Raw genomic sequence first — 16,359 nt, forward strand, 5'->3', positions numbered from 1 at the left:
TTTCTTTTGAATTTATTACATCCTTCACTTGTCTTTTATGTATATATATATATATATTTATAGTTTATTGATTGATTTATTTATTTTTTTTTCAAGAATAAATAAGTGAAAATATTCTCATTTATATTATTTATATATTAGGCCTCGAGTGTCTAGGTTGTTGATTTTGTTGTGGCATATATCCAATACGTTCGTGAATTTCAGTTTGTGGAACTTTCCCACTCCAGGAAGGAGGATTAAAATTTTGTTGTCTCTCAGCTTCCTTCTTTGCTTCGTGTGCCTTTTTCATAGCTTCGTACTCCTGCAGATCGTCCAATCGCAATTCAATTTTCGTTGGATTTCGTCGGATCATTTTATCAATTCGATTTTAAAAGTAACCTGTCAAAACGTGATTACGTTTGTTTGATTTAAAATTTTGATGTGGGATTGCATACTACCGTATTGATTAATAGGATAAATTATTGGACGTCTTTGTCAGCAGCCAATGAACATGCTTGTTTGTCGAATATAAAATCAAATGGAACGTCCACGTAATTCACTTGAATTTGTCGTAAGAATATTCTTCTTTTTTTTCTTTTCTTTTTTATCTACTATTTGTCTTACGTAGTTCAGAAATGTTAAATAAAAAAGATTAAATATTTCATGCAATGTGAAGGATTATTAAAATAATTATGATCGTATTATTTCGTAAGAAATTCCAAGAAAAATTTTTTTTCGAATCAATGATGGTGCCCCGATTGCTAAACGAATTTGTCTATATACGGACCTGAGAGGACACATAAGATGGCGGACAATACCGGAACAGAGAACTGGCCAGTATTAATTTGAAATTATGCTGGACCGACTAGGATGCACCGATAATTGATTCCCTTATTTTCCGACCGTATGATATTTTTTTCGTAGGACGTCAGATTCGAATCAGTTCGAACATTCGTACCGCTTTTGATCGTAACGTTAGAAGAATATGCGGGTAGACCGAGGCTTCTGACCGCCGTAAACACGCTTCCGATCGAGTGCTACAATTTTCGTTAATTCCTCTACGGCGGCGAGCACTCTCCTATTGTAAATTATTAATTATTGTAAATCGGACAGCGGACAGCGTAACGCCGGTACGAGAGGATGCTTTACTTGGAAGATTATGTCGAAAGTACGTAAAAACGAGGCGTGCTCTGCTTTAGCCAGCTTCATGAGAAAAGTTACTAACCTTTCCGAATATACACTCTCATTGGAAACATTGAAAATTTATTTTGAAAATAGATTTTTATTTTGATGTTGCATCTTCCAATGAAACAATCTCGAATGATACTTTAACTTTCCGGGTTACGAAGTTTCAACGAGAAATGACAATGTTTATCGTAGAACGTTTAATAACTTTTAGGTTAAGGAGATATTTGTCAAAAGATTAGTATAATAGTTATTCCTTTTCAAAGCTTTTTCAAACATTCTAATAATATTATGAACATTTCTAATAAGCCTACAATCGAATCTTATTATTTATTATTCAATTATCTATTAATCGTCGTTTTCAAAACGTGACAATTGCAATGTTATTTTGTTTGGTTATGTTGACCTTATTCATTCATTTTTTAGTGATTGAGCATCTCCCACAAGAATTAAGGGATCGGTTCACTGAAATGAGAGAAATGGATTTAGGTGTACAAAGTATGTATTCTATGCGATGCTCTCATGCCTGTTTATATAAATTTGTATGTATAGAAAAAAATCTTTCTGTACGCTCTTAGCTCAAGGCTGCTTTATACCATTTTTCATCGTTTTCAGATTCTATGGATAGTTTAGAGAAAAAAGTCAAGACATTCTTTTCAAATGCCAAAAAAATGAAGCCTAACGAAAAAGAAGCGGAATATGAAGCTATTAGAAGAGAATATTATAAAACTTTAGAAGATGCGGATGAAAAAGTACACTTAGCGAATCAAATGTACGATTTAGTAGACAGATATTTAAGAAGGTTAGATCAAGAATTGCACAAATTTAAAATGGAGCTAGAGGCCGATAATAAGGGAATTACAGAAATTTTGGAAAAAAGATCTTTGGAGTTAGATCAACCCTCTACGAATAGCAGTCAAAAAGAAAATCATTATAGTTTTACGCCTAGTAGATCGCGAGACAATCATGGCCACTGTAAGTTAGACGTAGATACTACATACATGCCTGACAAAACTTTTAAAAGTCTTTAACTTTTGGATTATAAATGCTAATTAATATTTCGCAGCTCGATCAGAGAAAAGGAGAGATTCCAATACGTCTTCTACTTCTATAGAGAAACGATTAGCGATAGAAAAAATTCCTCCAAGTCTTCCTGAGTCCCGGCCGACATCGACTAATTCCGGACCAATAATAGCACCTACAAGCGTGCCATCAACCCCATCCGCTATCGTGAATTCGGTTGGCCCTGTGAGCTATAATCTTGGCCATATAGGTGCCGGTGGTAATGCCATAGCGGCAGCTGCTTCTCAAGCTATAGCTGCAACGCAACAAATGCAACAAGGCAGGCGGACAGCTAGTTTAAAAGCTAGTTACGAGGCCATTAATACCGGAGGCGTCCATGCTGCCGAATTTAGTAGAGAATTAGCTGGAGCTGCTCAGACTGCTATCGCAGCTATTCAAGAAACAACTAAAAAGAATAAAAAGTATGCAACTTCTCCGCGTTGTAAAATAAAAAGTTATTTTAATTTAACGGTGCAGTGCCTAACGTGATGTCATAATGTAGGAAAGTAAATGCTGCCATTCCAAGCTCAAGCGTCATCGCTGCCACGGTTCAGCAACCTGTATCACCACCGGTCGTAACGACGACGACGACGACAACGGTAACAGACTCGGATAATACAGATTGGACGTATGATCCCAATGAACCCAGATATTGCATATGCAATCAAGTATCCTATGGAGATATGGTTGCTTGCGATAATTCAGACGTAAGATAGTCTTATTATCTGTAAATCACTTTCACAATCTCTTTAATATTTAATATACTGACGATTGATCATTATCGTTTTTTCAGTGCCCTTTCGAATGGTTCCACTACCCGTGCGTAGGTATTACCGCGCCACCAAAAGGGAAGTGGTACTGTCCTCAATGTACATCTTCTATGAAGAGACGAGGAGGTCGAAAAAACTAATTTCACTGTAATTAGTGCATAAACTACAAGAATGGATTGCTACTACCTCTTAGGCACTGTTTATCGGGTACCAACTTAGTTAGGAATCTGTTAATTTTCATTTTATATGACTTTTTAAACGCGTTAAAGTTTAAGTCATTACCTTATATTCGGGCTTGGTCTTGCGTATTTAAGCTTTGAGTTTCTGTTTAGTCAAGCAGAAGGCTGACCAAGAAAAAGAAGTTTAGTGACACATTTGATCTTTCTCGCTGGACTTTTTTTATTGCGTTTTGTAGGAGACCGGAAGATGTCGAGTGAGGTGATGCGAACAGTAATTAAATCCTCTGTTGAATTCTATTATTAAATTTTCAAACTATCTTATCATCATCGTCGTCATCATCACCATCATCATTATCATCATCGTCATCATCATTATTATTATTATTATCAGTATTATTATTATCATTATTATTATCGTCTGTAATGATTTTGCTAACTTTTCGCATCATCCTACACTGCGACCACTTTTAGCTAGTTTCTATAAATTCACATTGGAAAATAAAGTTTTTTCCTCTTGACTAAATATACGATCCATGGGACTGATAATAATAATAATAATAATAACGATAATAATAATAATAATAATAATAATAATATTAATAATAATAATATTAATAGTAATAATAATATTAATATTAATAATAATAATAATAACAATAACAACAATAATAATAGTAATAGTAATAATAATAATAATAATAATAGTAATAATAATAATAATAATAGCAGGGATACGAAATTAATTTTCTGAAAAATCAACGTATCTACTTTTGCGTTACGTTCTTGACTAAAATCTCATCTAGTTTGACATATAATTATTAGTTTGGACAAGCTTAATGAGACCGCTCGATTCAATTGCAAACGATTCGGAACAATGAATGAACGAGCGAGGCTAATAAAAATTCTAAGTGTTTACGCTTTCGAAGGAAAAAAAAGTATATATATAAAAAAGAAAAAACGGGAAAAAAGCATGGCAGAAAAAAAAAAGAAAGAATAAGATACGGTGATGTGTGTGTGTATGTGTGTGTGAGAGAGAGGGAGAATAGAGAGGAAAAGAAAGAAAAAAAATCATTACTGGGACTACTAATTTCAAAATGAAGAACTGTAGTGACTTCGTGTATAAAATAAAATGAACGATGCAGAAATACTCCAATTCATTATTACGTTATCTATTTTCATTTTCAAATTTTCCCTCCGTTATTTGATTCTTTCACCTCCTTCATTAGAACGAAAATCGTCTTTCGACTTTTTAATTTCTACGAAATACGTTGTTTTGTTTCGTCCCTTCATTTTATTTGGTTAGAGACGAGTATTATTTTTGATCTAGGCATACGTTAAAAGAGGTGTCTATTTTTGTTTTCTTTTTAATCATACATAATAATTAAATTTGAAAAATAAATTTTCTTTTAAATTATGCCTACCTGTCCACGAAAACGTTTCGTACGTCTCGGCGCGAAGAAACCATGTGAACGTTTTCAAACTTCCTACGAACGTTCTTATTACTATCAAAGTCCAATTCCGTGGTCTTTACAAAAGCAAGAATATCATGACTTACAATGTAAAACTGAGTTAAAAACTAAATCAATAAAGAGAGAGTCACCTTCCGAGCATTACATGTCATCTTACAATAAAGAATACAAATTGAAAATTATAGAAGACCGATCTGAAACTTATCGAAGATCGTCCATAGCTGCGAAACCTACATTGAAGAATTTTTGTGAGAAATTTATCAAAGATCCAGTACGACCATTAATCCATTCAACGACCAGCGGTTAGTCGCGATCATTTTTCAACGATATCTACGTATCATCGATATTAGCCTAATTTTTCTTTTTATATCGCTACGAAAAATATTAGGGTCGACTTACGTGAGAAGAAAAATTCCATTCGAGTCATTGACGTTATCTCAGACCAGTCCAACGGATGATGCAACTTGTCCAATAGTAGACACAGGCAAACATGAGTTTCCTACGATCCCTTTGAACGAACTTAGTTTTTATAAACATTTAGATCCATTGGTAACCACCACTCAGATGACACATATCAATTTTACATCGAACGAAAAAATAAGTAGTGTCGGGAAAAATATTGAAAAACGATCTAAATGTCATCATTTCCTTCCAAAAACTATTCCTACGAAAGGTCCCTTGCCTTATCCACGTTGCACTGATAATCCTCCTCTGGTTTATCCGAAAAGATTATGCGTTATACCTTATAAAGCATATACAACCACGTACAGCACGCATTATGATTATGTACTAACGAATTTATTACCTTGGCACACTGTCGTCAAATCTCCGACTGTTTTCAAATTGTCGCGGAATGATGTTTACAAGACACCTTCGATGTATCGTACCGAGCAATGTCACGTGGGCACTGGCTGGCCAATTAGAGCAGCCATAAATCTCGGGCCAATTAAGTTGAATCCACGAGAGAGCGCGCATGCGTAGAAATTCACTCTCGATTTTGATTATCGTGATACATTCTCTTACAAAAGATTAAAACTTTTTCGTTCTTTCTTTTTCACAATATTGATAACACAAAATGTACTTTTGTTTTAAATATTGCTATACCTCCTTTCTCAGAATTATTTCCTTCGTATGAACATTTTTTTTTTATAAATCTACGATATATGTACGGAATTGTTAATAAAAATTACACTACTCTGACATTGTCTTCGAATATTAATATCGAACTTTTGAATTGTTGCGAATTAACCTTCCATATTTTCAAATTGATATATTAGGAGGCGAAAGATATTTTCACACATGGATATAGATTAACAGAAAAAAAAGAAAGAAAAATAAATAAATAAGGATGCGGATTGTGTAAAGTTAATATTATTTCACAACCGTCTTTTTACATGATTTTTTGAAGTTAAATTTTAGAAAGGAATTCCTATTGATACGATAGATGAAGCACGTACGATATTGCAAATTTTAAACAACAAAAATTAATTTGATTGAAATGTCGGACGAGTCGGAAAATCAATCGGAACGAATAAACATTAACGAAGCATTATGGGATCAAAATACTTATATCGGTAGATGGAAACACATGGCTTTCATTAGCGACTTCTTAACTATTTTTGTGCCGAAAGAAAAATTATATGAAGCTAAGAAACTTTGTAATGATTATGCGTAAGTACGAAATACGAATAACGACGAGGATCACAGATGTGATTTCTTATGAAAACATATATATATATATATCGCATATAGTATATCATGTATTCTGTGAGATATATCCATTGCATAAAATGTATTGTGAGATATAAATTGAGCTAGATTCTAGGTCGGGAGATGAACCAGAAGATTTGACAAAAGAAGATATCATTTATGCGAAGAAACTTTACGATAGTTCCTTTCATCCTGACAACGATGAACTTATGAATCGCATTGGTAGAATGTCATTTCAGTTTCCTGGTAACGCCATTTTACTCATGGCAATGATGACGTTTTACAAGTATAAACAATTGTTAATTACAAGTACTTATTTCGGACGAGATTGAGTTCACATATTTTATCTGCTTTTAGATCTACGGCTGCTCTCCTAGGCTTGCAAATAATTAATCAGGCATTTACTACTATTGTCAATTATACAAATAGAAGTATAAGACCCAATGAGTTAAATGAATCTAAAAATGATATAACAGTAGCAGGAGAAGCCTTTTTATGTAGCGCTGCAGCTAGCAGTATAGCGTCTTTTGGATTAAAAAGAATATTCTATTGCAAAGGACCATTATTCGCAGTTAGTTCATGGATTATCTTTTATATTTTTCCTTTGTACGAAAGTCGATGCTATAATTATTCAAATATAGCGACTAATTCCACTGGGAGGGCTGACTATTGGAAATATGGTCAATTTTGCTGTCATACGACGAAAAGAGATTATAAACGGAATTCCTGTATGGGTTATTCATGAAGAACCTTTCATGAATTCAAAAATTGCTGCAATTAAAGGAGCTTCCGAATGCTTTCTTACTAGAACATTAACTGTGGCTCCAACAATGATTATGATTCCAGTTGTGGCAGAGTATATAAGGTCAACTTGTTTCTATTATCGTCGTCCATGGGTCTTGTTTCCAATCAAGCTGGGTTTATGTCTTGCTTCGTATGTTCTTTTTTGTTTTAGAATATTATATTGTATATGTAGAATATGTATATGTTTAATTATATTATGCTATATACATAGCTTGTTAGTGATGATTCCCTCGGCATTGGCCTTATATCCAATATGCAAGTAAGAATGATTTATTTATATTTCTGTAATTATCCGTAACAATAAAAACTATAATATTTTTACTTTTGATACTTTTCATGATAATACAGTTATATGAGACCAGATTTAATGAAGATGTATCCATCGGAATATAATGAATTTACAGAGAAGTTCAAAGAGGCAGAGCAGCCAAATAGGATTTACTATAAGAAAGGATTGTAATGTGATATTAAATAATACATCAATATGTCACTATTAATTACAATAAATATTTCTAATGCGTGTAAAAAGCGTGTAAAAAGTGTGTTTGTATATTTGTAAGAATACAAAAGTTATAATATTACCGTAAAATAATATCAATGTGTAATATCTATATTTTTTTTCTTTTTTTTCATTTTCATTGGTATTGGTCCTGGCATCTTGAATACTGTACTGTAAGAAAATCATAATTAGGAACAAAATTTCTTAGATCATTACCATATATCATTGCATAAATATACTCACTGGCACGTAGTACAGATTGGACTAAATTTACAGAAAACTGCACATACAAAATATTATTCAATATGTTGTCATAAAATAATATATATTATATAACTGAAATTTTTTCTTACTTGATAAACAGACAGAGCATACATAACCAATGTCTACAAGTTCTTGATGACAAAAGCATGCTGCCCGGTAATCAACTTCTACCGGGGGTGGTAATACTAATTTTGATCTAACACTAGAATCTGGTAAAAAGACCCACTAAAAAAATTAAATAATTCTTCTATAATACTATAGTATTTTGTACTATAAATTTTATACAAAATTTAAACGTACTAATAAATACTGCAACAATCCATTCAACTGTGGCACTTTTAAATAATTTCCACCAGTTATATCACAGCCTTGTTGTAGCAACGTTAATTCTTGATCCAAGCTACAGACATCTAATATAACACCCTGAATCATTATATTAAGATATTTGCATTAATAATAATTTTCGTTATTGAGGAAGTAAAGTATATAGAATACCAACCATCTTCTGCGCAGTAAAAAATATATTCATATAATTCATATATTGCATAGTAGAATCATTACTTGCAGTGATCACAAGTATTCTTGAATAAAATTTCTCATCTCCTTCCTTATCCTGAGATATTCTTGAAATATAACATAATGCCATGGAAAGTGCTCCAGAAATAAGACTTTCGCCGTTCAACGAAGCATCTAAAGGTATTTGATTAACAAATAATTGTATTTGTTGTCTAACAGTACGTTCTACCTCTGTAAATTTTTCATATTGTCCATCAATTTGACGTATATCATTGGTTTTGTCAGAAGGATATAAAAATGTTGCTCCATGTCCATGACAAGCCATTACTGCTAATTGATTGTTTGATGCTTGCATTAGGTGTGCATTCGCAAATACTATTGTTGAATCTAAACATTGTGTCAATATTTTTGCTTCTTCTTTAACAATTCTCTGTAATGGATTTACGTCTAGCACGACAATTAATAAATTCTTTTCTTTTTCTGTAAAATTAACGATCATTCGTTTATAACCTCTACACGCAATCAATAGTAAATAAAATCATCTAACTGTTCTATTCTCACCAATTTTTTCACTAGTTTTTTCACCAGACATATTTTGATTCTATTATTTATTTATACTTAAAAAATATTTTTTCAAACTTAATATTTCACGTATTTCTTTCCATATCTTCTAACTCGACTCTAACATAAATCACCGAATCAGATAGGAGAGTGCAGAATGCATAATCCCAAATATTTGATACCTTAACCTTAAATATAAAATTACGTACTATGAAATATTCGGAAGATATCAGAATTTTCTGCGTGACTTTTATTATTTTAAAATTACTATATTACAATATCTAGAGAGGATAGAATTATTAAAATTTTCAATGGACTATGGATACAGTAATATAATTTTACTTAATTACAGAATTAAAATATATACTTAAGTGAGATATCAATATACAAAAAATTATATTTTTAAGCAATTATTACTACTAATACCATTATTAATGTTGAAAAATAATTATCATAATCAATATTTTATTACATAAACAGGTCAGCCAGATATTCTTCAAATTCTTCTTCTCTTGACCGCTCTATCGATTCTATAGGTTTTTCTTTCCAAATGTTAGATTTTGATTCTTCATCAACAGTATTGTCGATGTTCTCAGGCGTTGACAGATTTTCATTCTCTTTGATTTTTGTATTATCAGATGTGTCATCAGATGTACTAGGTTTTTCGATATTGGATCCAGGATGGGATCCTAGACGTTTCAATGTCTTTTTTCTTTTTACTTCACGCTTTTGCGATCGATAATTCAACTTCATTGAACATTCTGGGCACAAACCTTTATACGTACAATAAAATTATATTAAATTATATGACAATGATACAGTAAGCTTATAATTACGTAAGCTTAAGCTCTTTTTAACTTACGTAGTTTTACTAAAGCATTTTTTTTTTCTCCATGCTCTACATAACCAAAGTTAACTTCCCAAGAACGAAGATCCTCTTTTGTGGTACACTTTTTATTACCACATTCAAATTGTCCTTTGCCTACTATTACTTCCTTTTCTGTTCTCCATCTTAGTGCAACCTTTATAAATTAAAGCCAAAGTGATAACATTTCTTTTTGTACAACGAATAAAAAATATATTTTTATGTACTTCTTATAATAAAAAACTTAATTCCTTTTTTATATAATAAGATTATATTTTTTATAGAACAAGTATTAACAATGAAATAACATACCTTGTTGTATTTATAATAGATTAAGTCACAAATGCAATATTCCTTAAACAATTTATCATAGTATTTTTTAGCCAAACGAGCTTCCCATGTACTAGGTTGATCGTCATCCTCATCCCACAGAAATTTATGATTTTCTTTGATAACATCAAAGTCTCTCTTATCTCGGGACCTCGAAACACAGGCCGAAACGTCAAGAGCTGCTCGTATTAAGGTTTATAACGTTATGATCTCTTTTTTTGTAATTATATACCGATAAATACCTAACGTGTATTAGGAGGCACCATATTTGTACGAACGATTAATATCAAGGTGACATTTATAAGAAGAACATATACATACGTGTCTCGCTTTAAAGATGCTACAGTTTCTCCTTTTAATAACAGGTAATCATTTATAAGTTTTTTATGTCTGTCGTAAGCAGATAAATAAGAATAAGCTGGGAACATGTTTGTTAAAAAATTGTATATATGCAGGTATGTATATATATATATATATATACATATATAAAATCAACTTTAAATGTTTGTCGATTTTACATTTTTTGCAAATATTTTAATGATGATATATCACAACAACGAAAAAGAACTTTATGTTACTATTATACGATAACAACCATAGATAGCTAAAATCACACACCAAATATTTCATAGATATTACGACGAATATGAATTTTTCATTACGATGTCGCTTACAGAGAATTCCTTCTAACGTTATCGATAAATTAACAACAGTAGATATCAAAAAGAAGTAGATATTATAGGAAAAAAAATTCAAGAACATACGACGTATTATTGATAGTATGTAGATAATGTAGAAATCTTCTGTTAAAATCTACATTATCATCGTACGATAATATCCATTGACATGAAACTAGACATTAAATAGACATCTGTTGATCATTGCTACCATTCGAATTTTTATTTTTTATTTTTTATTTTTTTTTTTAAGAATTTATCGTAAAAAATAAAACATACAAGCTCGTGATAATAAATGAGAACTACTTGAATGACGTTGGTAGCGATGCTGGGCGTGATAAGTAGTCATCTCATATGACTGGTTTCATGTTACGTCTGGACTGACTCGACACTATACATCGGGTGACAATTATTAATGTTAAATACAATATATATTTGTCACAATTAGTTTTATATTAGAACGAGATAAACTGTTTACGATGAAAAGTTTCACAAGATCAACAAATCATTCTTCAAGAAAATATACAAGGTTGATATGAATCGATATAAATTATAACGATGATAAAATATTTAATTTTTAAGAAATAATTCATGAAGAACTTTAAGATTCGATTAAAAATGATTCGTAATCGAAGAAAATCATAAGTGTATATAAGTTCAAATGGATCACCCGTTGTATAACTCGATCGACGCACACCTGGATACGATACACGTTAGTACGAGCATCTTTCTTGTGCTAGTGCGAGTTCGATGCAACGTAGGTAACAAAGTGTAAACCACCATTATTATTAGTCAGACGTGTAATAGGAAGCTGGATCTGGAGTTTGAGAAAATAGTGAAACACAATGAGCCTTGTTCGTTCAGTGAGGTAAGAAACAATGAATGGTCTGATCGTTTTTTGCGATGACGTTAATATCGATACCTTGAGCAAAAATTTAAAGAGAGAGAGAGAGGAAGAAAGAAAGAGATAGAGATAGAGATAGAGATAGAGAGAGAGAGAGAGAGAGAGAGAGAGAGAGAGAGAGAGAGGGAGAGAAAAATGAAATGAAATAGAAAACTTAAATGCGTATTTGAAATTATTGTTCGTGTAAAAGAAAAAAAAAAAAAAAGAAAAAAGAAAAAGAAACATTGCCATAACGAAAGGTAAGAAAACGACTGCACCGATTTGACTTTAAAACGCATATCGAAAAATTCGCGCCTAGGATGAATTCTCTCTCTCTCCTACTCCTCCCTCACTTGTTTTCTTTTTTTCTTCTTTCGTTTAATTTTCTTATAATTCTAGGGAAACGTGAAATAGAGTTAATCCTGTAGAATGCAAAACTCGTATTAAATTTCAAGTGAAATTGAAGAAAGTAAAGAATGTCTTGTCGGGGTTGAAGCAGTGAAATAAAGCGAGAAGAGACACTTTGTTGCGCGATAGTTTGCGGGAGGAGATGGTGACGGTGGATGGAAGAAGTGGTGGAGGAAGAAGAAGAAGAAGAAGAAGACGAAGAAGACGAAGAAGACGAAGAAGACGAAGAAGAAGAAGAAGACGAAGAAGAAGAAGAAGAAGAAGAAGAAGAAGAAGAAGACGAAGAAGAAGACGAAGAAGAAGAAGAAGAAGAAGAAGAGGAAGAGGAAGAGGAGGAGGAGGAGGAGGAGGAGGAGGATGAAGAAGAAGAGGAGGATGAGGATGAGGATGAGGAGGTGGAGGTGGAGAAGGGGAGAGCGACATTCCAGAAGGCGGCGGCGGTGGCGGCGGTTGTTCTCGTGGGAAACCAAAGAGAGAGAGAGGAGAAGAGAAAAGAAAAAGAGAAAGAGAGAGAGAGAGAGAGAGAGATCTCGTCTCGAGAGGAGGAGAGGTTGCGGGCTTTAAGGCATCGTTCTCATCTCCCGACGTGCGACAAGAGCAGCGAGTTTTCTGTCTGTCTCTCTCTTATTCTCTCTCTTACTCTTTCTCTCTCTTTTTTACTCTTTTCTTGAACGAGAAAGAGAGAGAGAGAGAGAGAGAGAGAGAGAGAGAGAGAGAACTCGCCGAATTTATGAATTAGCGAGGGGTGTCGGCATGCCGGCCATTCCGAAGGATTCAGGATATGCCCGAGAGGTTCTCGCGCAGGAAGGAAACCTTATGATCGACGTCTTGAAAGAAAAATTTGAAATCATCGGACACATGACGAATACGAAGCGAAAGTGGAACGTTCGAGGAACTTCCTCATTTCGATTAGATACGTTCGATCGATTAAAATATGTTCGTTGTTGTAACAACATTCTGATTATATTTATACAATATTTTTCGACGTTGCAACCTGTTCTCTCTTTTTCTTTGTCTGTCTTTCTTATTTAAGGGTGCTTTTTACGTCGTTGTTAATTACGCAGATAATTTATTATTACGATCCAACAATCCTTAGTATTTTTTGTTCTCAGCTCATATGGACGAACAAAGTCAATTTTCTTCTTCTTGTTCTTCTTCTTCTTTTTATTTTTTTCTCATTTTCTTCTACCTTATTGTAAACGTCTAAGAAAGTCGATCGTTAATTACGACACGAAATTTATAATGACGAGTCTCGAATTTATTACGAACGAAATCGTACATAAGTTTTCAAACGCAAGCCGGTCCCGTCGACGGATAACGTCACGATGATGCATCGGATCGGACGTAACTGGACACCAGTGTACCGGTATCGATGACTTAGGGTACGTTTATGTTAGAGCTGCGATAAACGATAAGAGCGGCGATGAGAGCGGAGCGTAGAAATACATTCTATTGTTTTATAATGGAAGTGTTTATATTGAAGCAACAACGATCAGAGGCTACGTTTACTAGACGACAAATATTACTTTTTATTCGCTATTATCATCGTTCTCACCATTGTAACATACATAACAGCGATGGATATAGATCAATTAATAAGCGAAGCGCTCATTAGATCTTCCTTTATGGGATTAGATCGCTATAAGAGATTTGTTTTAAATTACTTACGGGATGGAATAGCCATTAGATTAGATACATGACCATAAATATTCATTAATTGTATTAATTATAATTATTTATAATATGCAATTTTAATTATAAGAGATTCTAAATAATATTTATAATAGAGATGTGAAATAAGTAAGTTTTATATAAATCATGTATCGGCTGGCCTACCAAAAAAAAAAGATCAGGCTTTATATTTAATTTTCTTAAAATTTTTCATAAATTTATTAAATGACGTCGAATATTTTTTCTATCAATAATTCTATCATGCAAGATACAAATAGTTTTAATAATATCGTTCCTTATATTTATAGAAGGCTTTACTTAAAATTTTTTGTTTAGACAAAATAATTCTTAAAGCACATTTAACGATTCTTCGTGCTCTTGATAATCTGATATTGAAATATTCTTTGTCTGCGCTGTTATCTGTTATCGACTAAGGATAATCAATAGAGCCTAGACAATTGAAAAAGTTCTATATATTGTAATAATCATTTGCAATTCTTGATATCATGGGCACTTTTATATGAAGTGTCAATATTATCTTTAGCATTTCGTTTTGATTTTTGAAATTATTGCAACTCCCACATGGAAAGAAAATAATAATTTCTAAATGATTGCTCAATTGACAAGTACTTAGGAAAAAAATTACACAGTCATCGTTGTAATCATTAATTCTTCTTGAACAAAATGTAATCAAAAGTTTCTATTTTTAATAAATTGTGTAAATTCAAAAAATGATGAAACTTTGCGAGTCCATATCTTTTAGTCCAGTTCTTATTAAATATTTATATAGATTTTTACGAATATACTATTTTGCGGGACTTGAAGATGATAATAATAATTCTTTTTCAGAATCATTCACGTTTGCGAAACTTTAAACAACTGCAACTGTATTACCAGCTCTATTATAAACATAGCGAAGAAAGATATTTTTGAGTAGCTTTTATCGTCGCTCTGATCGATGCTCTTAGAATAAAGTATACACACTTATAGTAACGTAAACGTACCCTTACGAGTGTTCTAATAAAAAGAAACGATGACAAAGCGATCGCTTTTTTAAACTTTTACAAAACAAGAGCATCGACTATTTTTTTCGCCTATGAAAATTGAGTATATATTACTTTTTTCGTATTCTTGCGTTTTGAGATAAATAAATCTATATGTTTATACATATATTAAGAATTATTAATTGTTGCATGCAACAAAAGTGCGCGTTGCAAATAGAGCGAAATTTCTGTAATTCAATTTTTCTTCGTATCTAAACAAATATCACGCGTAATACGTCATTTATATCCTATAATTTATATCTTAGTATTATAAACGTACTTAGCATAACTTCAAAAAAAGAAAAAAAAAAAGAAATAAATCTTCGATAATACGAACTAACAATTAATTTCATCACGACAAAATGAGTCAAGACCAACGAAATACATCAATACTGTGCGAATTGAAAATGACATGGGCGTTACAAAGGATTATAAAAAACAATTACCTGAAATTAGTAAATTTAAGTTGCGCCCTTTTTGACTTTGCTTGTCGAGAGGAAAGACAATAAATATAAAAAGGATAAGAATAAGATGAAGAATATCGAAAAATTGTGAAACGCGTGCGGATTCGAAGCGTCCTCGTTCCTTACAATATCCTTATCTCTCTCTCTCTCTCTCTTTTCTTCTTTCTTTCTTTCTTTCTTTTTCTTCGTCCCTTTAACTCGAGCCTCGAGGACGGCTCTCACGATGGTATACGGCGGCAATAAAGTGCCTCATTATTATTATTACCCTCGTAAGTCACGGCGAGCCTCTGGAAGCGCGTTGGTAATTACGCGATAATCGTGCGCCGACGTTGTCATCGACAATGACGTATACTCGTCCTTGCTTTACGCGTGTACATTTGTATATATATATACATTACACATGTATATATAATGTATGTATGTATATATATATTTATATCGTGTTCGATAGCCCAACGTTTTCCAATGTCGTTTGAAAAATATTTCTATTCTTTTGTCCTCTATCGTTTACACGTAGAATCTTACAATCGAACATTTTCGTCCCATAAGCTATTTTTTACTGTATTTCGAACTTTTATTATCATTGAGATAACGTTAATACGCATCAACCTGGAAAGATATTCGATCGGTGGCTTACGATGAAATTAATTTTGACGTATGAAAATAAAACGATTAGAATGGCGACAGGAAAGTTTTGATAAATTAATCAATCTAAATTAAAGTGGAGAATTCGGACGTATAGTTCCTTTTTTTTTCTCTTTCTTTCTCTCTTCATTACTTTATTCTTCTTTTTTTTTTGTTAATTGTAATAAGATAGAAGTGATTTATTTATTCTTTTATCAAGAGAGAAACGAAATCTTGGTTGACGAATTGATTTCTTCCGGTTAAGAGATTAATCTCGATCGGCTTAGATCGATATTCGTTAAAATTTATTAACTATACATTCCGTTGTTACAAAAAAAAAAAGAAAGAAATCAAATAAGTATCACTTTTAAAATTCATATCACAATTATCGTTTCA

At 32.3% G+C, this 16,359-nt stretch overlaps 5 protein-coding genes and 1 long non-coding RNA gene across 8 annotated transcripts; 3 read left to right on the plus strand and 3 right to left on the minus strand.

Moving 5' to 3' along the window:
* Positions 1-75: 75 nt before the first annotated feature.
* LOC127061410 (uncharacterized) lies at positions 76-905 on the minus strand. Its single transcript, XR_007780859.1, has 2 exons — positions 767-905; positions 76-301 (listed from the first exon to the last, which is right to left on the minus strand). It is a non-coding gene; the product is annotated as an uncharacterized LOC127061410 (long non-coding RNA).
* On the plus strand, positions 768-4,322 carry LOC127061400 (inhibitor of growth protein 3). 2 transcript variants are annotated; one of them, XM_050988220.1, is made up of 6 exons: positions 768-1,147; positions 1,591-1,662; positions 1,780-2,139; positions 2,231-2,648; positions 2,729-2,933; positions 3,020-4,322. In XM_050988220.1, the coding sequence occupies exons 1-6, from the start codon at positions 1,120-1,122 to the stop codon at positions 3,134-3,136; spliced, it is 1,200 nt and encodes a 399-aa protein (XP_050844177.1). In that variant the 5' UTR covers positions 768-1,119; the 3' UTR covers positions 3,137-4,322. The 2 variants fall into 2 exon arrangements, with proteins under 2 accessions (XP_050844177.1, XP_050844178.1); XM_050988221.1 differs by lacking the exon at positions 768-1,147 and having other exon boundaries at positions 1,591-1,706.
* Positions 4,323-4,448: 126 nt separating this feature from the next.
* On the plus strand, positions 4,449-5,704 carry LOC127061405 (uncharacterized). Its single transcript, XM_050988227.1, has 2 exons — positions 4,449-4,946; positions 5,033-5,704. The coding sequence occupies exons 1-2, from the start codon at positions 4,589-4,591 to the stop codon at positions 5,623-5,625; spliced, it is 951 nt and encodes a 316-aa protein (XP_050844184.1). The 5' UTR covers positions 4,449-4,588; the 3' UTR covers positions 5,626-5,704.
* Positions 5,705-5,824: 120 nt separating this feature from the next.
* LOC127061401 (sideroflexin-2-like) lies at positions 5,825-7,618 on the plus strand. The gene is made up of 6 exons (XM_050988222.1): positions 5,825-6,315; positions 6,470-6,640; positions 6,712-6,925; positions 6,996-7,288; positions 7,370-7,417; positions 7,507-7,618. The coding sequence occupies exons 1-6, from the start codon at positions 6,143-6,145 to the stop codon at positions 7,616-7,618; spliced, it is 1,011 nt and encodes a 336-aa protein (XP_050844179.1). The 5' UTR covers positions 5,825-6,142.
* A 27-nt stretch (positions 7,619-7,645) lies between these two features.
* LOC127061402 (general transcription factor IIH subunit 3) lies at positions 7,646-9,147 on the minus strand. 2 transcript variants are annotated; one of them, XM_050988223.1, is made up of 6 exons: positions 8,999-9,147; positions 8,421-8,917; positions 8,222-8,344; positions 8,011-8,146; positions 7,901-7,937; positions 7,646-7,823 (listed from the first exon to the last, which is right to left on the minus strand). In XM_050988223.1, the coding sequence occupies exons 1-6, from the start codon at positions 9,027-9,029 to the stop codon at positions 7,652-7,654; spliced, it is 996 nt and encodes a 331-aa protein (XP_050844180.1). In that variant the 5' UTR covers positions 9,030-9,147; the 3' UTR covers positions 7,646-7,651. The 2 variants fall into 2 exon arrangements, with proteins under 2 accessions (XP_050844180.1, XP_050844181.1); XM_050988224.1 differs by having other exon boundaries at positions 7,685-7,828.
* Positions 8,999-10,822, minus strand: LOC127061407 (protein FRA10AC1). The gene is made up of 4 exons (XM_050988233.1): positions 10,515-10,822; positions 10,176-10,344; positions 9,861-10,020; positions 8,999-9,771 (listed from the first exon to the last, which is right to left on the minus strand). The coding sequence occupies exons 1-4, from the start codon at positions 10,619-10,621 to the stop codon at positions 9,467-9,469; spliced, it is 741 nt and encodes a 246-aa protein (XP_050844190.1). The 5' UTR covers positions 10,622-10,822; the 3' UTR covers positions 8,999-9,466.
* Between the last annotated feature and the right edge of the window lie 5,537 nt (positions 10,823-16,359).

This window comes from Vespula vulgaris, chromosome 2 (genome assembly GCF_905475345.1).
Source record: "Vespula vulgaris chromosome 2, iyVesVulg1.1, whole genome shotgun sequence".
In the NCBI taxonomy this organism is placed as follows: Eukaryota; Metazoa; Arthropoda; class Insecta; order Hymenoptera; family Vespidae; genus Vespula; species Vespula vulgaris.

Bases quoted from the DNA above. Each gene is read 5' to 3' on its own strand.
- LOC127061405 (XM_050988227.1), top strand. From the start codon at position 4,589: ATGCCTACCTGTCCACGAAAACGTTTCGTACGTCTCGGCGCGAAGAAA. The intron at 4,947-5,032 runs GTTAGTCGCGAT...GAAAAATATTAG, and splicing joins AATCCATTCAACGACCAGCG to GGTCGACTTACGTGAGAAGA.
- LOC127061400 (XM_050988220.1), top strand. From the start codon at position 1,120: ATGCTTTACTTGGAAGATTATGTCGAAA. The intron at 1,148-1,590 runs GTACGTAAAAAC...TTCATTTTTTAG, and splicing joins CTTGGAAGATTATGTCGAAA to TGATTGAGCATCTCCCACAA. The intron at 2,140-2,230 runs GTAAGTTAGACG...AATATTTCGCAG, and splicing joins GCGAGACAATCATGGCCACT to CTCGATCAGAGAAAAGGAGA.
- LOC127061401 (XM_050988222.1), top strand. From the start codon at position 6,143: ATGTCGGACGAGTCGGAAAATCAATCGGAACGAATAAACATTAACGAA. The intron at 6,641-6,711 runs GTATAAACAATT...ATCTGCTTTTAG, and splicing joins GCAATGATGACGTTTTACAA to ATCTACGGCTGCTCTCCTAG. The intron at 6,926-6,995 runs GTTAGTTCATGG...ATTCAAATATAG, and splicing joins GCAAAGGACCATTATTCGCA to CGACTAATTCCACTGGGAGG.
- LOC127061402 (XM_050988223.1), bottom strand. From the start codon at position 9,029: ATGTCTGGTGAAAAAACTAGTGAAAAAATTG. The intron at 8,918-8,998 runs GTGAGAATAGAA...TTAATTTTACAG, and splicing joins AAAAACTAGTGAAAAAATTG to AAAAAGAAAAGAATTTATTA. The intron at 7,938-8,010 runs GTAAGAAAAAAT...TTGTATGTGCAG, and splicing joins ATGCTCTGTCTGTTTATCAA to TTTTCTGTAAATTTAGTCCA.
- LOC127061407 (XM_050988233.1), bottom strand. From the start codon at position 10,621: ATGTTCCCAGCTTATTCTTATTTATCTGCTTACGACAGACATAAAAAA. The intron at 10,345-10,514 runs GTATGTATATGT...CTGTGTTTCGAG, and splicing joins GCATCTTTAAAGCGAGACAC to GTCCCGAGATAAGAGAGACT. The intron at 10,021-10,175 runs GTATGTTATTTC...TAATTTATAAAG, and splicing joins TCTATTATAAATACAACAAG to GTTGCACTAAGATGGAGAAC.